Source organism: Spea bombifrons, chromosome 2 (assembly GCF_027358695.1).
Source record: "Spea bombifrons isolate aSpeBom1 chromosome 2, aSpeBom1.2.pri, whole genome shotgun sequence".
NCBI lineage: Eukaryota > Metazoa > Chordata > Amphibia > Anura > Pelobatidae > Spea > Spea bombifrons.
The window spans coordinates 3,144,072-3,167,483 of NC_071088.1; the positions used below are offsets into that span (position 1 = coordinate 3,144,072).

Here is a 23,412-nt window from a genome sequence, read left to right on the forward strand (position 1 = left end):
AGTCTGGGCACATGCAGGGCCCCGGGTCTCCCAGTGGTGCGGGGGGCATAGATTTTCCCGTAGGGGCATCTTCAGCCCGCGTAGCGAGAACGTTATGCGTTTCGTACAATCTCCATCCGCCTCGTTCACGCAGCCACCCATCGGGTTCTCGGGCCGTAAGTGGAGGGCCACAGGCATTAAGTGCCCCTGGGGTGAGGGTAATGGCAGGGATAGGGCTTCTGAAGGTCATTAATTCCCGCGGGGCATTCGAGTGCCACAAACCCTCCTGTTTCCTACCCCAGCCGGTTACTGCCGCTCTGCTGTGATCTTATCCGGGGTAATTTCATTCTCTTATCCCTGTACAGAGATAGAAGAGGGGCAATTAACTCGAATAGATAAGATTAGCACTTGCTGTACATCAAGCGATATAACCCGGGAATACATTAACCCGCCTCGCGTCACCGCGTTCCCCTAATAAATATTAATCAGGAGGCGTGGAGAGGGCGCGTATCGCTTTAAAAAAACAAGTTTTTGGTAAAGATAAAGAAAAGATACCCTTATTGGCTAACTCAGGGATAATAGATTGCAAGCTTTCAAGACCAACCCGGTCTGTTCTTCTGGGGTAATAAAGGTATGAAAGTGTCGTCCGCGTAGAAACGTACAGATGAATATAACCCCGCAAGCCCCAGAGAAAGTGGAACCTCGGAATAGCGTTAATACTTTTTATCGGGCCAGCTGAAGAGGAGACTTCTGAGGTCGTTAGTGGAACTCTACAGCTTTTTAGATTTTGGCCCAATAAAAGTATCCATTTTTGCCAAAGTCCTTAAAGCTATTCTAAAGGCTGCCAAATCCCCCCCCACGCACACAAACACACACCGGAGGCTGGTAAGATGACTGCACCCCCCCCGCCCCCCCCGGAGGCTGGTAAGATGGCTGCCCCTCTCCCCCGGGCGTGCGGAGGAATGGTTTTTGGTGACGCTGCGTGTCTCTCGCCCCCAGTCTGCTGTTGCTTGTCTTGTTGAACCTCACCCTGTTTCTCAAGCTGTCTAAGATTGAACAGGCGGCCCAGACGATCTACCAAGATCACCTGCGGCGAGATATCACGGCCAGGTAAGAGACGAGACGCGCGGCTGTACTGTATAGAGCTGTATAGACTACGCCCGCCCGTCTTCCCGCGTAGAGCGCCCGCCCGTCTCCCCGCGTAGAGCGCCCGCCCGTCTCCCCGCATAGAGCGCCCGCCTGTCTCCCCTGTAGATAAACAGGCTTTGGAATATACCGCTGTCTGCGCATGTCCTGTTGGAGCGTGTATATAATTGGCTGAATGAGGAGCCTGTACGGTACGAAGCGCCAGACTTGGACCAAAATCGATTGGGATCATTTTCGTTTCCTGCCCTTTCGGGGCTTTTTCCATTTGGGAACTAAACTCAGCGTCTCTCTCGCTCTCCCTCAGCCCCTCTCTCGCTCTCCCTCAGCGCCTCTCTCACTCTCCCTCAGCGTCTCTCGCCCTCCCGTGCCCACCGCCCCCGTCTCCCTTCCTGCAGCTCCCCTTCTTCTCTTTCTGTTTCTCCATTACCTTGGCCTCCTGGAGCACTTCTGCAAAAAGGCACACCCTCTCAACCCGATTGGCTGTGTTTGTGGCTCCGCCTTCTTGTGGAAGTACTCAAAGAGGCCAAAATGACGAAGATGAATTTGCGGAGGAAGAGAAGCGGATCGGCCTGCACCTGGGAGGCGAGGTTAAAAATAGAGCATAACGAGGAGAAGCGGATGGAGAAAGAACACACCAGATCCCCTTGCCCGGTCTCTGCCTCACTCGCTAAGTGTTACATCCGTGTAAGAGAAGTGTGTTGAGTCTTCTGTCCATCACTCTGTCCCCCAGGCCGTATTACCAAGGGAACAAGGGCCCGGACTTCAGCGCTGGGCTGAAGGGCGTTCTCCAGGACTCCATCACGACCCTAGAGCAGGTAATGTTGGGGTAACTGTATATATACTAAAGTGGTGACTTGTGGGTAATGCTGTTTGCCGTGCCTGGCGTCTGTTACCCCGGCTCTAGGGCGCCACCTCCTGTTAGACGTGAGCCGCGCACTGTAGGGGGGTGACCATGCTGCAAGTGACCGCAGGGGGCTTTAAAACCATAAGCCGCAGCGAGTAACCCTACGTGGGCCAGGCATGTGGCTCCTGGATCTCGGTCCTGACCAAGGACTGACTAAAGGGCCAGTTTAATGTCCCTGCCCCCCCCTGTATAGAAGAATACGTATTAACCCTCTGTGGGGACTTTAATATGCATTCTTCAAAAATGGGGGGGGGGTTAGCTCCTGTAATCTTTTCACTGATTGGCTGCTTAAAATAGCGTAAAATAGTATAAAATAGCGTAAAATAGTATAAAATAGCGTAAGTTCTGTTTCTGTCTGTGAGGATGGAGCGCTGCGTCTCGTTTCTCGATGTAATCTCTCCCGTCGTCTCTTCAGCTCAAGGACTCTCTCCTGCTGCTCCAGAAAAGTTTCGACCTTCTGACCAAGACGTCGGGCGAGGCGGCCGCCGACAGTTAGCGACTCCGGATCTCATCATCCCGAAGAGTCCGCGGCGCCCCGGCTGGCCCCGAGCACCTCGACCGTGCGCTCTCCCCCCCCGAGCGGCCTGGGGCTATGAAACGGCACAGGAAGGGAATCCATGGTTTACACTTTTTTAACGGCACTGCTAAATTTCCTTAATCTTGTCCGTTTTCATTGTTATTTAAAGCTTTATTGTTCCTTCTAATCACCGTTTACGGCTCCAACGCACCCCCCCCCATTCCCTTAGGGGTTTTAGTGCTGTTGGTAACCGGGGTGCAGTGGGATGAAAATCTGCCCTGGACCGCCCCCCCCCATAGAGGTAGGTGGGAGGCAGAATGGCCCACAGGGCATTTGGCCGCTGTCCTTTGTAGCCAGTCCAGGCTTGGGGGTAATTCCCAGTAATACTGCACCCGCCCACGAGGGGTTAACGTAATTCTGCCCCGAATAAATATACATTTTATTTTGTAAATTATGAAGCGTCCAATTTTGCCTTAATTATTTATTTACCCCCCTAGAAAGCCCCAGGTGTGGCAGTGCTTTGATTTTAAAATGCTTTACCGGCTCCTCTGGCACTTTAAGGGTTAAGGTGCACTTTCCGTGATGCGTTTATGTGCAGGGACCAATGGGGACGCTGGCCCCGACGGGCATGCTGGTGGCCAAAAGGGCCACACACTTACCGATGCCGCCACTCCAGCGGCAGATCGGGTGCTGCGGGGCGAAGCTGCCGGCTGGATACGCGCAGCCGCACATTCCGTACCTCATTTGGTGGCCGCTTATTCCTCCCCAGGCAGGCCCGGCTGTCTGTCCTTGGATGTTGTCACAAAGTTTCCCCGTTAGTTTATCCTGAACTCTCTTGAAGAGACGTCTGCAGCGCGGGGCTTTCGATGCCCGGCCGATGGGGATGATGGGAGTCTGTCTGCCCCAGACCCCGTTTCATGGCAGAAGGTGGCTCTTTACCTGCCATTTCTGACTAGCTTTTGACTAAAAATGTCCAGTCTTATGGCAGCCTTGGCCGCCCCGGGGTAGAAGCACCCAGTAACGGCCTTAATGCCCCCAGACATCGGAATGTACGCGCCGCTCTATTGGCCCGGTACCCAGTAGAGTAATGCAGGATAAATGAGCATTTTTATCAATGAACCATTTCTGCCTTATTTTTGTGTGAAAGAAAGTGAGTTTTATTTCTGAGGTAAGATTTGTGGGCGGGGCGAATCCCGGCCCCCGCTGGACGTTCTCCGATGTTTAAGTATTGGAATGATGGCGAATTTAATTAAAGATGATCTAGAATGTGTTCTGCTTTCTGTGATCTGTTCGTCTCTCCCCGAGCTCCTCGTGGGCCGGCGCCGGGTTAACCTTCAATAAACTTTATCGATATGGAACAGAAAAGTGCAGAGGGAAGAGGAATAAACGCGTTGGGGATACAGTGTACTGTGAAGCGCCTCGCTGTCACCGTGCACATTGCCGCGGTCTGGCCTGGGGGTGGCAGTGGAGCCCCTCTCACACGTAACCAGGGGCAGAGAGCGCCCATGTCGGAGGGCACACCGCTTCTCGTTGGGGAGGTGGGGGATCTCGCCTGTAACCGGACCGGATACACCGTGGAGCAGTGGGCGGAGCTTCCATAGTGACCTTTTCCATGTTATGACATCATAACCCTGTGCTCAGCGTGGCATATAACCCCCGGCTGCATCATGACATAAACTGGCAGCTGTGCCACCTTATGCCATAGATAACTACATACAGTTTGAATAAATTCTTGTTGCGCTGCCCCTCACAAAGGCTGCCTGAACCAATCAACAACATCCCTGGGCACCTCCTAAACAGGGGGGGACCCCGGGTTTCTTTAAATATTAACCCCGAGAATCTGCCCCTCAACCTGGGATTGGAGCAAAAATCCAGAGACCCTGGGTCAAACCCCGAGAGTTCCCAGGTATGGTCAGCAACTGAACTATGGGGAGGAATAATCCTGCAGATCCTGAGCATGGAAAGTAGAGACGGCCGCTCCCCCGGGATACGCGTAAGGGGGGTTCTAATGTACAGACATATGATATATTAATGCGGGAGCGCGCCGTTAAGTAGACATTCAGGGTAGAGAGCTGCAGCCTCTGCATTAAGTGAATTGAGCGGCGTCTCCGGGGAATCGCGGCTCTTCCATTAGTAACCGGGTTTGACAGACCGGGGAGGAAAAACTTTCGTACGACCTGCTTATTTCAGCACAGACTCCATTTGTCCCGGAACGGACTTTGTGGAGGTCGATGAAGCCGCCTCTCTCTGATTTTTATCGCTGCTGTATTTAATGGGTTAATGGGCTCCGCCGCCCCGCCGCCTCCGCCATTGATTTATTAATTCTATTTAAGGATCTTTATGAAGGAAAGCTGGTTTTATTCTCATCTTTCCCGAAAATCCCGGCGTTTTCCTCTGATCGGCGTTAACCCCGTCAGCAAAGCGCTCTGCGCTCCCCTGCGCTTGGCGGACGCGGCCTCCGCAGAACTTCCTCAACCGGAGAAGACTGAATGAAACGCAGGATGAATCCCATCACTGAAAGCCGCACAGCACCCGTCATCACTCATACATAGCAGCTTAACCCCCCCCCCCAGTGTGTGGTATATGCGCAGGAAGCCCCCATAACGTCTGGCGGGGGTCCTCACCTGCCGGAAATCCGCTGTCACACTGGTTCTTGCAGTGGGGGGTAGAAGTCGCGGCGTCACGCGTGTCCCGATCTGGGACAAGAGAGCGGAATCACTAGAGGGTCAGAGACTGAGATGGAACGGAAGGGAGTTTTACTTTACTGAGAGGGTGGTAGATAAGTGGAACAGCCTCCCAGCAGAAGTGGTAGAGGGTAATACAGTAAGGGACTAGTAACGTGTATGAAATGATCAGGTCACCCCAGCCGGCTGTCAGCTATACATAACGAGCCATCAGGTTGAATGTGAAAGTTTCAGTAGCCGGGGGGCTTCCCAAGGTCAGAGCTGCCATTAAAGTGACAGTTTTGGGGTATTGAGTTACACGGGAGGGGGGCAGATGGCACAGCTGAAACCTGCCGCAGGGCACCGTGACCTCTACGGGGCCAGGACCTTCTCCCCTCTAATACCCCCCATAACACCCCCCAAACGCCTGCACATTCCGCTTCGCGCCTCCGCTTTATTATACTGTAAACTGTAAAGCGCTGAGTACACCGGCTGGAGCGCCATAAACTATAAAATAACCCCCGACAGGGGCACTTGGGCAATACTGAGACATGTGAGCGGCAGGCAGTGACAGAGTTAATCAGGGGGCGGGTCTGTAACATCGAGGAGGGCGGGGCTTGGAAGAGGAAGTAAGAAACCTCCGAACTTCTCATTCACAAAAGCTGCAGGAGCTGAGAGTGATGGGAGCTGCAGGTGAGCCGGGGAGACAGGGGACAGATAGCAGGTCAGCCGGGAGAGGGGCAGGTGAGCCAGGGGATAGGGTAACGAACCCAAAGGAGGGGCAGGTGAGACATGAAAGAGTCAGTGACCTAGGGGTGGGGCAGATAATGCAGGGGAGGCAGGGGCAGTGCTGGCAGTGTGGGGGCAGATGGCAGGGGCTGTGAGTATATGGAGGGGAGCAGTTACCCCAGGTGTGAAAGGGAGCAGTGGCCCTAGGGGCAGAGCCTTGGGCAGGTTGCAGACGGGAGAGGTGGCAAGGAAGATACCCCGGGGCGGGGAACCGGTGGCCACGCGCTTTCCAGTCGGGGGGAGAGGAGGGGGGGGTCGGGGTAAAAGCAACAAGAGATGCAAACAATAACCCAGCCGCTGGGATCCCCTCTGCTCTTACCCCCCCAGCCTGGATCGGGAATCCGGTGTCAGCGGGCCCCTGAGGGACACACGGGCGCCTCACATGTGTGGGGAATACAGTGAAGGAAATGGGGGTAAAAGGTAACCGGAAACCTCCGGCTGGGGGCGACACCGACGAGGGTCTCTGCTGCTGTGAATACATCAACCGGCGGGGGGAGCGAAGCCACCTGGCCGCCTGTCTGTGTGACTGCGAGGACCTGGACCGAGCCTGCGACAGGTGAGGACGCCCCTTCCTTATTCCCTATCCACGGCCCTGGGCAGAGCCAAGACTACTGACCCCCTCTCTGTTATAAATGCCTCCCCCATGATACTCACTTTACCCCCCATGAGAAACATCTCCCCGGGGACCTCAGTGCCCATAATCCCCATCCGGCCCCCGTCTAGTCACCCGCTTCTCCTGCTGTAACGACTCAAACCTTAATCAGTCATTGGTCTCGTCTTAGATTCAGGAGCCGTATGTCTATCCTGCGCATGTTTAATCCCCTCACTGTATTACCCTCTACCACCTCTGCTGGGAGGCTGTTCCTCCCTCCAGCTCCGGCTTCCGTATCTTTTTTTTTTTTTTTTTTTTTTTTTTTTTTGCCGTTCGCTGGGCTCCCGCATCGCTCCGGATTCCATGCCGTGTTTTCTTCGGTCTTTCAGGTGGATTACCTGCAAGTCTCTCGAGCCGGAGGTGTTGGCGCGAGCGGTGGAGACGGCGTCGGACCGGTTCCGGGTCCCGTGGATCCGCGGTGCCCGTAGAGTTGATGTCAGCGTGGTCCCGCCGTTGGTGCTGCTGCCTGTTTGCCTCCACATTGCCGCCCTCCACGCCGCGCTGGGGCTGGTGGTCCTGACCTCGCTGCCGGTGCTGGTGCTCTGGTATTACCGCCTGACACACCGGCGCAAGGGGAAGAGCCTGCTGTTCCTGAGCCTGGCGCTCTTCTCTCTGGGGTACATGTACAATAACTTCATGCGCGACGTCTACCTGCAGGGCCTCGTCGGGACGGCGCATTTCACGCTCATCACGTGCGGGGTCCTGCTCACCGTATTCTTCTTGGCTAAAGCCAAGCAGGACCCCGGCTACCTCGCCAAGCCCACCGGGCCGACGCCGGAGGCTGCCGGTGAATTTGCCAACGGCGCCTGGACGAGCGGGGCAGGGAAGGAGGGCATCGACGGCGAGGAGAAGGGGATTGCCGGAAAGAAGTGGTGCGACGTCTGCCGGGTGGTGAAGCCCCCGCGCAGCGGCCATTGCCGGATCTGCGGGTGTTGCGTCCGGCGGTTGGATCATCACTGCGTGTGGTAAGTGCTGCCCGCGCTGAGGAAGCCCCCCTAGCTGCTTTCTGATTGGCTGCTTGTCTTTAAATCTTTGTAACATATTTTTAGAACTGGCGCAGGACTCGAGGGGGGTGTTTATAGGTAAATGTGAATATTTTATAACCGGCTGCCCCCATCACATTCCTCGTATAAGCTGCCGGCTCAGAGCCAGACGGCGCTCTCGGGTTTAATTAGGCGGCCGTTGTTTCCGCAGGATCGATAACTGCATCGGGGAGCGGAACCACGCGGCCTTCCTCCTGCTGCTCGCGCTCTTCACCTCCACGTCTGTGTTTGGGATCGCGGTAACGCTGAGAGCCACCTGCAGGGGGCAGAGTATCTTAACAGCCCTGATATACTGCCCGGGGGTGTATGCACAATACAGGTAAGTGGGAGGAACTAGGGTAAAAGGGGGTGGGGCTAAGATAGTGAAGCATGTGCTGGGTACAGGTAAGGGCATGGCTAGGGTACTAAAGCATGTGCTGGTACAGGTAAGTGGAGGGGCTGGGATGGCGAAGCATGTGCAGGGTACAGGTAAGGGGCAGGGCTAGGGTACTGCAGTGTACAGGTAAGGGGTGGAGCTAGGAGAGTGGAGACCAATCCGCAGTCACATCTTTTACAATTTATAATATTGGAGCGTAAGCTCTTTTGGCGAGGTTCTAACGTCTGCCCCCCGCCCCCCAGCACTTCCTTCACGTTCACCTGCGTCTGGTACTGCGCCATCGTCACGGCGGGAACCGGCTACATCCTCCTCCTTCAGCTCATCAACATCAGCTACAACGCCACGGAGCGGGAGGCGCGGATCGCCCTGCGGCGCAAGACGGGGCGCTGCCTCCTCGGGGGTCTCATCGTGGACCCCGTGCTTTATAACCAAGGCTTCGTCCAGAACTGGGCGCACTTCCTGACCATGGGCTCCCCGGCCGCCCGGCGCGATGTGACCGACCTTGTGTGAAAGGGTTAATAGTGTGCAACACCTCCCAAGTGCCTTAATTCACCTGGGATATGGCTCTGCCAGTCCTGCGCCTCCTAGCCAGGTATACTCGGCACTTTACTGGCACACAACTATCAGGGAAGGTTTCGGTAAGGGGTTCGAACGGCCTTTACCCCGCGTAACGGAACCTGTCTGGCCTTTAACCCTTTAAAGACTATACCCCCCCCAAAAAAATAATAATTAGGAATGGGACAGGAGAGCCAGGTTTTGCCCTACTCCAATTCCCATCATCCTCAGCAGCAGAGTTATTTCTGACCACAGGCCACATAAGGACTAACTGGGCAGGGGGTTTTATTGCTGACGTTTTAGGTTTTGATACCGGCCTCCTTTTTAACCCCTCCATGACTGGAGGAGTCAGAGGGGAGGCGTGGGGAAGCGGCGTCCCCTTTATAAGCTTCTTCAAAATGTACTTAAAGCATAAGTTCTGCCTCCCTGCCCTGCCGAAGAGGAGACCACCGAGGATGAGAAGAGACATGCGGGAAAGCGATTTAAAGCCCCCGCCGCGTTCTGATTTCTAACATTTCTAATGATGGGAGACGTGATGGGGGGGGGTGATTCTTCATTTCTATATAAAGTGCCTTAAATGCGAGCCGGGCAAAAACTCACCTGCAGACCCCCGGAGGGAGTGCGTTTCTTCCCTGATCCTGCGCGACATTTAATCATCTGAACATGCGATCCGACCCCTAGGCATTCACAGCTGGGGGGGTCCTTAGAAATTGAATCCTTAATTTAAGAGGCGCAGAACATACTCCCCAGCACAAGGCTTTCTGACACGCTGGCTGAGGGTCATGGGAGTCACAGCAGCAAAAGTCCAGACTCCTAATACAGAGACCCCAAAAATATTTACCGTATAACAAACGTGAAATTTAGATTGAGGACATCACTGGCGGGGGGGCCATTTAAAGGGGCAAAACACCTTGATCGTGTTCTAAACCCCTCTGTACGGCCCGCTAGACGGTAAAGAACGAGCCGCGGGTGACGCTCATCGATACCTCGCTTTCAAAAGCAACGCTCATTGTAACTTTATTACCTCATACGACGCGACAATCGAATGCCCCCCACCCAGGCGCCTCCATCGCAGCCGCTATCGATCTCTGTAATTGCCCCGTTTGCGGGCAGGGGGTGTCCGTCGGCTCTGAATACGAGACGTTATCCGGACGCCGTTTGCTGGATTTCAGATCGTAATTTTATTGTAAATCAACACGAGATCAGAAAATAAATGATAGGAATATTTAACAGCCGCTCTTTCCGTGGTCGGGGGGGGGGGGCGTCCCGGTGGGGTTGCCGCGGCGGCCGTTACCGGAGGGTGTTTGGATTTGTGACGTTTTCCTGAAACCCAAGACTGAAAAACTAAACATAAAAACATAAAAAAACCCTAAATCCAGAAATAAAGGCAAATAAATGTCATTTGTGATGTAAGTGCAATTTCTTTAACCCTTCGATAACTTCTCTGGGTCTTCTGCATAGAAACAATAATTGGGGGGGGGGATAGCAGGGACCCCCAATGTAAAGGCACGTGGACTCTGGGCGGGGTGTAGATAGATCTCCTCGCCGCTCCCCGTCATGTTGCGCGCATGATGGAGAGACGATGTCTCCTGACCTCGCTGCCCGGCATGCCGCAGGTTATAACGCTGCCGAGTACACAGCGAGGAGCCGGCGCTCACACTTTGAAGTCGGGGAGGATTTCCGACACTCTCTTCCTCAGCTGCTCCAGTCTCTCCTCTTTCTGCTTTTGGTCGCGCATGAGCTTTGGAAACTTCCTCCACGTTCTGAACGCCGTCAGCAGAACTCGCCTGGAAGACACGGCAAGGGTGGGCGGTAAATGCCTTGGCTGAGGGTGCTGGGTGTTTTATTAAAGCAGTTCTAAGGAAAGCGAGAGCTACACAGAGAGAACATATACATATAGGATGTCGTATGCGGGAAGGCGAGAGACGGTCAGTAGCGGGTATGGGTGGCTGAGCATCATGGGAGTTGTAGTTCCAAAACAAGCTGTCTGAGCTGAATGGGGGACCCAAAGCCTTCCCACAAATAATTCTTAAATCACAAAGAAGCAGGCATTGAGTTCTTGTTGCCATAGATGCGGAAAAAGCGCTTCTTAAAAATGTAAACAATACACTAACAATCGGGGGTAAGTTACGGATCCATCGCAATGCTGATCAGCCCCGCTTCGGGTATTAAATGAGCCCCTATGTGGTTCTCAGTTCCGGGGCCCGTTGGGCTCCCAGAAGAGCCTACCTCTGGCTGTGCTCCGCGGCGACTCTCTGCTTCTCCCAGGACGCCATCTTCTCCTCTTGGGCCGATTCCAGCCAAGCCAGGAAAACCTTCCTCCGCAGGGAGAGCCGGGCGTGCCGCTCCGCTCGCTCCTCCAGGATCAGCAGGTAATCCTTGTACTGAAAACGGACACACAGGAGCCGGTGACTCCGAAGCCAACGGCTCCTACAGGGGCCCTGGACTTTTTTCGGGGCCCTAAGAAAATCGTTACGCAAACGTGACTTTATCATGAGATAATCGTTCCGGTCATAGTAGGAAAGTTCCCTGATGCTCACATCCACTGAGGGCCCAACAGTCCCGTACCTGTCGGCAGGTATGGGGCATTTTCCTCTTAAAGGCACCTTAATACAGCAGAGCGGCCCCCCTGCAGGTGCATTCTGGGATGTGGAAGCCCCCTGTATGCTTTTGCCTCTCACCGCCAGGCTTGGCGACGGATGATTTGGGGGCTTCAAGCAGCTATTGAGTGGCAAGAATTGTCAGACCACTGGGAAGAGGGCAGCTGCAGCTTCTACCTCAGCTGAGGGATTTTATTTGAATTTTGAAGAATGCGTATTAAATTCCTGACGGGGGGGGGTCAGGGTTACTTTATATGAATTATTCTATAGGAGGCAGTGGGGGGGGCAGTAAACGGTCCCTTTAAACTCCACAGGGAACTATTCTGTAATTCTTACTTTCAGCCATCGCCGGAAGCTTCTCCGCAGCAGGAGCGACGTCCACAATCCCTCCGCGCGGGAGATCTTCTCCGCCGCGCGCTCCCTGGCAGCGCCGTGCCACGTCAGGAGGCATCTCCGTTTAATCACCGAGTCACGGTGCTGCTCGGCTCGCTAAGAACGAGAAAAACGGCAGGTAATCGAGGGGAGGGCGAGCGGCCGGGGGGGGGCAGGTGACTTTTATCTTTAAATGACCAATCTCTATATGTTTGTTCCACACTGACGAGCTCTGGCCAAGAGGTGGGTGAAGGAAAGCATTTTACCCGGGGGGGGCGGGGTCAGTAGGTAAAGCCAAATGGTCCGATCAGCCCCTTGCCCCCATACTCACACTCACACATTCATGCTAACGCACACACACACACACACGACTGAATCATACATCCCCCTTACCTTGTCCACAGCTTTCTAGAGCTTGCACACTATGTAGCGTCTCGTAACCTTTCATTACGTGACCTCGCTGCGTTCCGGCCCCCGCGGGCCGGTCACAAAGCCCGCTCACGTGGGACTTATACGCGGTGCGGGGATATAGGGTAATTATACGCCAGTCCGGCCACCATGTTTCTTACCTCCGTTCTAAGTCTGGATTCTGCCACCAGCTTCTTCCAGGGCTCCAGACCCCAAAACCTGCGAAGCATCTTCTCGTGGTGGGACGCGGCTTTCTCCAGGAGCTGCTGCTCCCTCTGCAGCCTCATCTGCTTCTCCTGCTCTTTCTAGAGAGACGGCAAACCGGAGACAACAGACAGGAGGGAAGATAAAGACACGAGGGGCAAATATGGAGGGAGGGGGTAATAAAGCAGGGGGGGCTGCCAGTGAACAGCACCTGCTTCTGTAACCTCTTCTCCTCTCTTCTTCTTTCCAATTCGGCTGCTTTCTCGGCGGCCTCTTTCTGCAGACGCTGCTCCTCCGCGGCTTTCAGCTGGGCCTGCGCGGGATATATAATATACCGTATTGGCTCGGATATAGGCCGCCCCCGTATATAGGCCGCACCCTAAAAGTTTGGTGCTTTTTTAAAGAAAAAGTTTTTTTTCTTTAAAAAAGCACCAAAAAAAACATGCTGCCACTCTGCCCCCCCGAGATATGCTGCCACTGTCCTCCCTCCCCGAGATATGCTGCCGCTGTCCTCCCTCCCCGAGATACGCTGCCGCTGTCCTCCCTCCCCGCGATACGCTGCCGCTGTCCTCCTCTGCCCCCCCCTCCTCGACTTACCGGAGCAGACTCCCGGGTGTCTTGCGGGGCCGGCGAGGGACATCTACGCAATACGCGTATGCAACTTCCGGTACCGGTACTGCGTAGATGTCTCCCGCCGGCCCCGCAAGACACCCGGGAGTCTGCTCCGGTAAGTCGGGGGTGGGCAGAGGTAAAACGCTTAGATAACCTCCCGTGCCGGCACCCCCCCCCCCCGTGGGAAGTGCTGGCAGGGGAGGCTGTCTGAGCGTATCGGGGAGAAGGATGCAGGTCCCCTGCACCGCTGCGGGGGATCTGTATCTTAACCCCGCTGCCTGCCCGGCGCCCGGGACTGCATGTCCCGGGCGTCGGGCGCTAGACCCCGAATATAGGCCGCACCCCCACTTTAAAAACTTAAAGTGGGGGAAAAAAGTGCGGCCTATATTCGAGCCAATACGGTATATATATGACTTATATTATATTATATATTACTGATATATTACTTACTACATTATATATTACTTATATTATATTATATATCACTTCTAGCAGCAGTCCCCCAAATCCTGCACGTTACAGATCTAAACACTCCGGGGCAGATCAGGTCCCGGGCCATGCACTGCGTGACCATAAACATGTAATGTGCGGCCGAGCTTATCCAGCAACTGCCCGCCGGCCTTAAAGTGCCAGGGCTGCCGCCTCATCACCAGTCCAGTCCGGCCCCCACTGCCCCAGGTCACCAATTCCCTCAATTCTCACCAGTCTCTCCTCCTCGCGTTTGCGTTTCATCTCCTCCATCTCTCTCTTCCTCTCCATCCTCTGAGCTGCGCGTTCTGCCATCGCTAAGGAGGAAGCACAAAGTACACCGGGGGTCAGTATACGGTACCGGGGGTCAGTATACGGTACCGGGGGTCAGTATATGATACCGGAGGTAGGTATATGGTACTAGGGGTCAGTATACGGTACCGGGGGGTCATTTTACGATATAATTAAAATAATCTAATAATCATTTTGGGTCAACTTTTAATGTTTTAAATCTCAACATAAAAAAAGTGTCTGCCAACAAATGTTTTAACAAAAATGCATTAATAGCATCCATGACCCTCAAGAGCTTCTCCTGCCTTAAGGACTGAGCCGGCCCTGTATAATGTATAGATAAATCAGTGAGCCGGCCCACTGTATAATGTATAGTTAAATCAGTGACCGGCCCCTGTATAATGTATAGATAAATCAGTGAGCCGGCCCCCTGTATAATGTATAGATAAATCAGTGAGCCGGCCCCCTGTATAATGTATAGATAAATCAGTGACCGGCCCCCTGTATAATGTATAGATAAATCAGTGACCGGCCCCTGTATAATGTATAGATAAATCAGTGACCGGCCCCCTGTATAATGTATAGTTAAATCAGTGAGCTGGCACCTGTATAATGTATAGATAAATCAGTGACCGGCCCCCTGTATAATGTATAGATAAATCAGTGACCGGCCCCTGTATAATGTATAGATAAATTAGCGAGCCGGCCCCCTGTATAATGTATAGATAAATCAGCGAGCCGGCCCCCTGTATAATGTATAGATAAATCAGTGACCGGCCCCTGTATAATGTATAGATAAATCAGTGACCGGCCCCCTGTGTAATGTATTGATAAATCAGTGACCGGCCCCCTGTATAATGTATAGATAAATCAGCGAGCCGGCCCTGTATAATGTATAGATAAATCAGTGGCCCCCTGTAAAATGTATTGATAAATCAGTGACCGGCCCCCTGTATAATGTATAGATAAATCAGTGACCGGCCCCTGTATAATGTATAGATAAATCAGCGAGCCGGCCCCCTGTATAATGTATAGACAAATCAGTGACCGGCCCCCTGTATAATGTATAGATAAATCAGTGACCGGCCCCTGTATAATGTATAGATAAATCAGTGACCGGCCCCCTGTATAATGTATAGATAAATCAGTGACCGGCCCCTGTATAATGTATAGATAAATCAGTGACCGGCCCCTGTATAATGTATAGATAAATCAGTGACTGGCCCCTGTATAATGTTATTATTGTATAAGCGTGTTATGAAGGAGTTAATGGTATAGGAAGAGACAACTATTTAATGAATGTATTGAGAGCCAGCAAGTAATATAAGGAGAGTTCTGATTGGCTGGTGAGAAGCTGGGTGGCCTGGAATGGTTTTGTACCTCGTACCGCCGGATGGGGGGCAGACAGGGACCCGGCTCGTCTCCTCGCGGTGGACGCGGCGCTTGGTGAGGGGCTTGGTACAGAGTTCTCAGAACGCGCAGAACGGCAGAAAACACTGCAACGGCAAACAAAGGATACGCGGAACAGTCATTACCAGAAACCTAGAACCTGCAGAACCGTCCTTAACAGACACCTAGAACCTGCAGAACGGTCATTTACAGAGAACCTAGAACCCGCAGAACGGCCATTAACATAGAACCTAGAACCTGCAGAACAGTCATTAACAGACACCTAGAACCTGCAGAACATTCCTTAACAGAAACCTAGAACCTGCAGAACCATAATTAACAGAAACCTGTTGTTGTTGTTAAATATTAATATATTTTATCGGGGGTTATTATTATCGACACACCTTGGAGCTTCCATGCGGTTTGTGGCTAGGGGCCGCTCTGTCCCTTGGTCACTTCCTGTCCCGGCCACCACCTGTGCGCGTGGCCCCTGGCTGGACAGCTGTGCAGAGAGGGCAGTGGCCCGATCACACTCCTGCTTGGAGATAATGAGCCTCTGGTTCTCCACCAGCCCCAGAATCATCTCTTTTTGCTCCTGGAGCTGCCTCCTCTGCTCCTCGATCAGCTGCTGCTGGAAGGCGTAGCGGTTCTCGTATATCTCTCCGTGAGGGGGGGTTCTTTTTTGGGGGCCGTTTTGGTGTCTGGCGGACTCCCGGCGGAAGCGGTCCAGCTCCTCGGGGGTAAGCTCGGCGTGCTTTCGCGTCACCTGCCAGGCATGCTTAGGGGTGTTTTGGGTCTGGGAAGGAGCTTCCTTGAGTTTGGGGACCTCCTCGGCTCCGTTCTCAGAAACTTTACCAACGGCCGTCTGAAAAAAGGAAGAGACACCGCCGGGTTTAGTGAGTGATTTAAAGCGACCACAACGAGCTCCTAAACACCGACCCCTGCTTGGTTAGCTGATCCATGAGACTGTCTGGTGGCCGCACCAGCCGTCTATACCGGCCACGTAGGCTGTCGGTCAACCTTTATTGCCCTTCCTGGTCATCCACCCTCAGCCAGGTCTCCTCGCTCACCTCTTGTTCCGGGTGGGCAGGGTTCCCCGTAGCAGAATCTTTTGGGACCCTCGCGGACGATGCCGCTTCCAGCAGGGCCGCCATCTTCCTTTGCGTCTCCTCTTTCCGAGCTTCCAGCTCTCTTTTCTCTTTCTCTGCGCGACTCCAGAGCTGCCACTCGATAAAGCAGCTCCGCAGCAGGCGCCGGTGGTGGCTTTCCATTGCCAGCTGCTGCTTTCTAGAGAGAGGGGGGAGGGGAGGACACAACGCTTAGCGCTTCCTCCAAGGAAAATCACCTTAAAAACTCCAATAATTAGTAAAAACTTTGACCTGTTTTGGAAGCCCTCGTTGGCTCCGTTTTTTGAAGTACCTGTTCTGGTCTCTCAAATCCAGCTCCATTTTCTGAGTCTCGCGTTCTAGATTTCTGGCCCTCGTGTGATCTCTCCAGGCTCTGAACGCCTTCAGCTGAAGCTTCCAGTCGGCGAGCGCCCGGGCCTTTCCCATCTTCACCCGGCGATCCAAGACGAGCTTGAACCAGGCGGAGAAACACGTCTGTAGGCACTGCCAGGAGAACAACATGGAGCCGCTCACTGCCAGAACCTCGCTCTCCACCCGGTCAAACCGAAGCCGCGTGGAAAGCCCGGTTAGTCAAACGCGTCCGTGGTCTCTCGGACGGCCGCCATGGTAACGTAATCTCACCCTGTGGTTCTCCGCGTACAGCCGACTCAGCATCTCCTGAATCCTAGCCTCCTTCTCCAGCCTTCTCCTCTCCTCCTCTTCTTTCTGGAGGCTCTGCTGGGTTACCGTCTTCTCCTGGACCTTCCTGTTGGCTTCCGTTTCCTTCTTCCTCCATTCGCTGAAGAAGAAAAAAAAGTAAAATCCCGCTAAAATGGTTAAAACGCGTTCTGGAAGGTTTGGGGGACCTCAATTCCACTATTGGACCTCTAGATAAGGTCTTCCCCGAAGGCTCATTGGAGGATGTGAAGGATCTACCGAGGAGACCCAAGGAGATCCTGAATGTACCATTGGAGGAATCCCTGTCTGTTGACAGCCAAGTGATTTGAATAATATGGAGGCTCACAAATCTGGCCCATTCGGCCCACGAAAAATCACATCTGCCACTTATTACATCATCTAACCTGATCGACTCGGCATTAGATTAGTTTTGATGATGTAATAAGCGACGAATGTGATTTTAATAAAACAAGATGGTGTGTAACACCTGGGTGATTAACCCCTTTGTGGCCGGGCTTTTTTCGTAACGTGAGGACCATCGTGATTCCCCTTTTCCATATTTGTTGAACCCGTAGAAATTATACATTTTTAATACATTATTAAATTATATTTTCAGGAGAAGTAGGGCCTTCTTTTAAAATAGAAATACAGAAAACATAATATTACTGATAACAGAAAAAAACTGCACTAAAATACTAGAAATCATCTCCTGATTACAGTCAGACCTCACTTTTTTACCCTATATTACATTTTTATTAATACTTTTGGCTTACGGGGTTTGGTGATTTTTTTTTCTTGTTATGGTAGAGATAAGGGGCGCTTTCTTAAACAAAAATAAAAAATATATATAGTTTACTTTTTTATTTTCTAATATTTTTTTAAAAAACTGTTCCCAGTGCCGTATGGCTTTGGGGCCCGCTCATACATTACTGATGTCATGGTGACATCACAGGGATCCTAATATATATATATATTTTTAACTATTTATATTTCATGTTTCCCCATTTTTTTCTTTTTTCTGTGATCAGCAAGCTGGGCTCCATCTGAGTCTCTCCTGAAAGAAGGAAGATAACTTCCGGGCAGGACGTTGATTAAGATAATGCTGTCTCTGCCACAGGCTGCCACCGGTCTCAAGTAAACATCTCCAAAACAATTACACTGATTGACAACCAAACGGCCCCGGCTGCGGCATTCCTAATAAATGTATTTTTTGCCGCTCTTACATTTGCCTCGCCTGCTCCATGGCTCTCCTCCGCTCCGCCATATCCCTCCGCAGCCTCACCATCTCCCTCTGGATTTCCTCCTCTTCCTTCCGGATCCTCAGAGCCTTCTGCTTGGCCTCCTCTTGTACCAGGACCTGGGCCTGAGCCATAGCGGACTTCTTGAGGGCCCTTTCCTGCCGCTGCTTCTCCAGCTCCTTCTGGCGCTTGGCCCGGTTCTCCTTCACCTAAAGAGAGCATTTGTTAACGCTAGAGGACAGATAACCCAACGGGGAGGAATAACCATGCTGGAAGGTCTGTGCCGCCCCCCGCAGGGACTCACCTGTCGGTGTCTTAGCTCCATGGTAAGTCGCGGGTCCCTCTGTTTCTTGCGTTTGTCATCCGAGTCACTCACAAGACTTTCTAATATCCCAGAATCCACCACTTCTTTGTGGAGAAGCTCCTGCAGGAAGTCCTGGGCCTTGGAGTCCTCCGCTTCCCGCTCCAGATGATCGTACAAATCTACGCGACGCGGGAGAGATTCTTTTCAGACGTCACCAATTACCCCGAGCGATGACCTCATTTATATCAAACGATTTAACCCTAAAATTACTGAAAACTGTAAGTGGGGATAGTGGGGTTCGCTCTCCTCGATTAACGGGTCACCGAGAGGCCAAACTCTGGAGAAGCCCCAAGAGTTCCCGCAAGGTGAGCTCCTGACGTCAACTTGGACTCAACTCAGAGGACAAAGACGCCGAGTGACGGAGCTGCTGGATTTGCCCCGGCTCTCCTCCTACCGTCAAACCTGCCGTATCTGACAAACTCCGGCTGCTGCGCTGGGATTATCTCTGCTCGTCCCGCATCCTCCTCGTCCTCGCTGGCGAGTTCCAGCATCAGCTTGGAGCTCATCCACTCGCTGAGCAGCTCCTGGGCTGGACAGGAGACAAGAGCGTTTATACATATAGCGGGGCGCCCGTCGTAAATCAGCACCGAGTATCTCTCTCGGCCTCTACTTTTCTCTATCTGCACCTTCTTTCCTCCTCTATTTAACCCTTCCTCTCCGGACCTCTCACCCGCTCTTCTTCCTCGCTTCTCTGTCACACCCCGGGCCCCGCTACCTGAAACCCAACATCTCCAAGACTGAGCTTCTGCATCAAAGGCTCAATAAATCCCACCTGTTCAGAGAAGCTTGCAATCTACTCTCCTAATACCCTCAGCCAGCATCCTGAAGAAGCCATCCATCCTCCAGGCTCAGGTAACACCAAGAACAGCTCCGCGCTCCCCCCCCCCCGACGCACACCGGCTCCCGTACCTTCACCGTACGCATCATCATGATCATAGAGCTGATCTGTCGATTCAAGGTCCAGCGCAGGACACGTCGGTCTCTTTCTGTGTGGAGTCGTTTTCTTGACACAGAACACTTCGGATACAGCAAACTCTGAGGCTTCTTCCACCTTCTTTAAGGAACAGGGAGATATAACAACGTTAGTGTCATCGAGGTTGCTGGGAGGCAGTTCCGCTTATCCACCACCCTCTCAGTAAAGTAAAAAGTCCTTCCATTCCATCTCAGTCTCTGACTCTCTAGTGTTAGATTCCAGTCTCTTGCTGTAACTTTTCTCCTCCTTCGAAATAATCTTCCCTCCTGTCCTTGGTTAATATAACCCCCAGTGCTGTATATATAGTAATATAACCCCCAGCGCTGTATACAGTAATATAACCCCCAGCACTGTATACAGTAATATAACCCCCAGCACTGTATACAGTAATATAACCCCCAGCACTGTATACAGTAATATAACCCCCAGCGCTGTATACAGTAATATAACCCCCAGCACTGTATACAGTAATATAACCCCCAGCGCTGTATACAGTAATATAACCCCCAGCGCTGTATACAGTAATATAACCCCCAGCGCTGTATACAGTAATATAACCCCCAGCACTGTATACACTGATATAACCCCCAGCGCTGTATACAGTAATATAACCCCCTGCGCTGTATACAGTAATATAACCTCCCAGCGCTGTATACAGTAATATACCCCCCAGCGCTGTATACAGTGATATAACCCCCAACGCTGCATACAGTAATATAACCCCAGCGCTGTATACAGTAATATAACCCCAGCGCTGTATACAGTAATACCCCCCAGCACTGTATACAGTAATATAACCCCCCAGCGCTGTATACAGTAATATAACCCCCAGCACTGTATACAGTAATATAACCCCCCAGCACTGTATACAGTAATATAACCCCAGTGCTGTATACAGTAATATAACCCCCAGCGCTGTATACAGTAATATAACCCCCAGCGCTGTATACAGTAATATAACCCCCAACGCTGTATACAGTAATATAACCCCAGCGCTGTATACAGTAATATAACCCCCAGCGCTGTATACAGTAATATAACCCCCCAGCGCTGTATACAGTAATATAACCCCCCAGCACTGTCTACAGTAATATAACCCCCAGCGCTGTATACAATAATATAACCCCCCATCGCTGTATACAGTAATATAACCCCCAGCGCTGTATACAGTAATATAACCCCCAGCGCTGTATACAGTAATATAACCCCCCAGCACTGTATACAGTAATATAACCCCCAGCGCTGTATACAGTAATATAACCCCCCAGCGCTGTATACAGTAATATAACCCCCCAGCGCTGTATACAGTAATATAACCCCCAGCGCTGAATACAGTAATATAACCCCAGTGCTGTATACAGTAATATAACCCCCAGCGCTGTATACAGTAATATAACCCCCAGCGCTGTATACAGTAATATAACCCCCAGCACTGTATACAGTAATATAACCCCCAGCGCTGTATACAGTAATATAACCCCCAGCGCTGTATACAGTAATATAACCCCCAGCGCTGTATACAGTAATATAACCCCCCAGCGCTGTATACAGTAATATAACCCCCCAGCGCTGTATACAGTAATATAACCCCCAGCGCTGTATACAGTAATATAACCCCCAGCGCTGTATACAGTAATATAACCCCCAGCGCTGTATACAGTAATAACCCCCAGCGCTGTATACAGTAATATAACCCCCCAGAGCTGTATACAGTAATATAACCCCCCAGCGCTGTATACAGTAATATAACCCCCAGCACTGCATACAGTAATATAACCCCCAGCGCTGTATACAGTAATATAACCCCCCAGCGCTGTATACAGTAATATAACCCCCAGCGCTGTATACAGTAATATAACCCCCAGCGCTGTATACAGTAATATAACCCCCAGCACTGTATACAGTAATATAACCCCCAGCGCTGTATACAGTAATATAACCCCCAGCACTGTATACAGTAATATAACCCCCAGCGCTGTATACAGTAATATAACCCCCAGCGCTGTATACAGTAATATAACCCCCAGCACTGTATACAGTAATATAACCCCCAGCGCTGTATACAGTAATATAACCCCCCAGCGCTGTATACAGTAATGGTTTTATCTTTCCCAGCTCAATCACTACACTGAGCTGATGCTTTATGGCAATGCTAATGAAGTCCATTTATTCATAGACATTTATTGGTCAGAGTGTGACCAATAAATGACTGAGACTGAGGCATTCTATTGTTCCCCACAGGCAGTATGATAAGGAGTCGGGGTGTTTAGTAGATCGGGGGTCAGATAACAGAGTGAGAATCATACAAACGGCTGATATGCAGCTGCCTGAAAACTTTATATTATGGGGCAAAAACTACAACCGGGGTAAAAAAGAAAACAGAAATATTTTTTAAAAATGTCTTTTTAATCTGATAAAAAAAATTGGTGGGAAATGAGATGAGCCCCCGAAGTTTTCTCGCATGGATAGATGGTAACATAGAAAAGCCCCCAAAATCTTCTCTGGTTGTTGTCATGGTTTCGGGACGTACCTTGATCCAGTGCTCCACGTTATCGCGGTCAAAAACCGGCTGCAGAAACAAATAAGATGACGTTAGATGCAGATCTCCATTTGGCGTCTGTTACACATTCTGTTCTATAAACTCCCATAACGCTCAGCCATCAGTCACCAGCAGTGCATTATAGGAGTTGTAGTCTGAAGTAATCCGTGTTGGTCCTTATCGGTTTGTCGGTACTTCTCATTCCAAGCGATAGAATCTTGGATCCTCCATGCCCAGTGGTACCGGGTACTCTCCCAGCTCACAGAATGCTGCATGCCCAGGGGTACCGGGTACTCTCCCAGCTCACAGAATGCTGCATGCCCAGGGGTACCGGGTACTCTCCCAGCTCACAGAATTCTCCATGCCCAGGGGTGCCCGGTACTCTCCCTGCTTACAGGATGCTCTATACCCAGGGGTACCGGGTACTCTCCCAGCTCATAGAATGCTGCATGCCCAGGGGTACCGGGTCCTCTCACAGAACGCTCCATGCCCAGGAGTACCGGGTACTCTCCCAGCTTACAGGGCGTCCTATACCCAGTCATACCAGGTACTCCCCCATCTCTCTGAGTCTTGGTTCCCACTGCCGTTACTCTCGGTTGCCCTTCCCTCGGTACCTTGCTGCTCTGCTTCTTACAGCTCCGTTTCCACCGGTAAAGCTCCGGTCGGCTGATCGCTGGCGGCACCACCTCCCCGGCTCGTGTTAGCATCCTGCCAGTACGATCAGCGGCAATACCCCGGCCGAGAAACAGTTCTGCGCCGTTTGTTACCGGAGCCGCGGCCGCTGCTGGGAATTGTAGTTCTTCCCCCTTCCCAGAGCGATCCGTAGAGCGCCGCAAATACTACAGCTTCCAGCATGCAGCGCGCCGCAACGTCAGCGTCCCCTGTTTCCATAGCAACCCGGAAGTCTGACAGACGGTGGCAGAAATTGAGTTAAAAACGCCAGAGACAAATCTTATCCCGCAGTCTCTGTATTCTTTCCAGGATCCCTCTGAGCCAATCTGACTTAACAGATCTCAGTGTTTAGAGCTCTACGTGCGGCGCTCTTGTTGATGTTTCGATCACTGATTGGAGGAAACATGACGTATAACGCAAGCGCCATAGCCGGTCAGTGCACATGTAAGTAATGGAGCAGAGCGGGGCGGTTTTGTCATTAAATTAATAAGGAAGCTGGTCGCGGGGAAGCGTCATTGGGGGCTTCAAGCAGACACCCGGTTACTACACTCAGAAAAGGGAAATAAAAAGCTTTAAACAGAGGGACACCAAAGCATTCACTGCCGGGTCAGCGAGACCTGCATCCACTGCGCTGTAAGCAGTGACTGCCCTGATACAGAAAGAGGATGCTGTGGGTTAATGTTTATTTAGCCCCCCCGTGTACCCCTCTGCGTGCCGTCAACCGGACGATAACTTGGAATTAAGAATTTATGTCTTATGGATATTATAGAGCTGGCGCTGGGCTCCGGGGGCTCCGGGGCGCGGTGTGTTTCGCCCCCCCCCCCCGCTTCTTATAGGGTGTGAATTTATCTTTAATGGTTGCAGCCGCTCGTGT

General features: G+C 52.0%; 3 protein-coding genes across 3 annotated transcripts in view; 2 read left to right on the forward strand and 1 right to left on the reverse strand.

Annotated features, from left to right (window-relative positions):
- The window catches only part of GRAMD1C (GRAM domain containing 1C), a 44,494-nt gene extending 41,842 nt beyond the window's left edge, over nt 1–2,652 (forward strand). The window contains exons 16-18 of the mRNA XM_053455306.1: nt 979–1,089; nt 1,829–1,940; nt 2,445–2,652. Of these exons, the coding sequence (XP_053311281.1) occupies nt 979–1,089; nt 1,829–1,940; nt 2,445–2,525 (304 nt within the window). The 3' untranslated portion in view covers nt 2,526–2,652. The remainder of the gene's footprint in view (nt 1–978; nt 1,090–1,828; nt 1,941–2,444) is intronic.
- A 3,689-nt stretch (nt 2,653–6,341) lies between these two features.
- ZDHHC23 (zinc finger DHHC-type palmitoyltransferase 23) lies at nt 6,342–8,775 on the forward strand. Its single transcript, XM_053455302.1, has 4 exons — nt 6,342–6,554; nt 6,980–7,615; nt 7,845–8,012; nt 8,312–8,775. Exons 1-4 carry the CDS (start codon nt 6,406–6,408, stop codon nt 8,577–8,579), a joined length of 1,221 nt encoding a protein of 406 aa, XP_053311277.1. The 5' UTR covers nt 6,342–6,405; the 3' UTR covers nt 8,580–8,775.
- A 1,006-nt stretch (nt 8,776–9,781) lies between these two features.
- Nucleotides 9,782–22,573, reverse strand: CCDC191 (coiled-coil domain containing 191). The gene is made up of 17 exons (XM_053454236.1): nt 22,481–22,573; nt 21,858–21,896; nt 19,264–19,408; nt 18,749–18,883; nt 18,295–18,473; nt 17,976–18,199; nt 16,717–16,873; nt 16,388–16,578; nt 16,039–16,255; nt 15,373–15,833; nt 14,960–15,075; nt 13,523–13,605; nt 12,420–12,521; nt 12,166–12,309; nt 11,561–11,713; nt 10,854–11,008; nt 9,782–10,411 (listed from the first exon to the last, which is right to left on the reverse strand). The coding sequence occupies exons 1-17, from the start codon at nt 22,571–22,573 to the stop codon at nt 10,279–10,281; spliced, it is 2,727 nt and encodes a 908-aa protein (XP_053310211.1). The 3' UTR covers nt 9,782–10,278.
- Between the last annotated feature and the right edge of the window lie 839 nt (nt 22,574–23,412).

What these genes read in the sequence shown, in the direction of transcription:
- ZDHHC23 (XM_053455302.1), top strand. Translation starts at nt 6,406, where the DNA reads ATGGGGGTAAAAGGTAACCGGAAACCTCCGGCTGGGGGCGACACCGAC. An exon ending in CTGGACCGAGCCTGCGACAG is followed by an intron (nt 6,555 to 6,979) that starts GTGAGGACGCCC and finishes TCGGTCTTTCAG; the next exon opens with GTGGATTACCTGCAAGTCTC. An exon ending in TTGGATCATCACTGCGTGTG is followed by an intron (nt 7,616 to 7,844) that starts GTAAGTGCTGCC and finishes TTGTTTCCGCAG; the next exon opens with GATCGATAACTGCATCGGGG.
- CCDC191 (XM_053454236.1), bottom strand. Translation starts at nt 22,573, where the DNA reads ATGCTAACACGAGCCGGGGAGGTGGTGCCGCCAGCGATCAGCCGACCG. An exon ending in ATGGAGCAGGCGAGGCAAAT is followed by an intron (nt 16,874 to 17,975) that starts GTAAGAGCGGCA and finishes TTTCTTCTTCAG; the next exon opens with CGAATGGAGGAAGAAGGAAA. An exon ending in AGAAGAGGTTACAGAAGCAG is followed by an intron (nt 12,310 to 12,419) that starts GTGCTGTTCACT and finishes CCGTCTCTCTAG; the next exon opens with AAAGAGCAGGAGAAGCAGAT.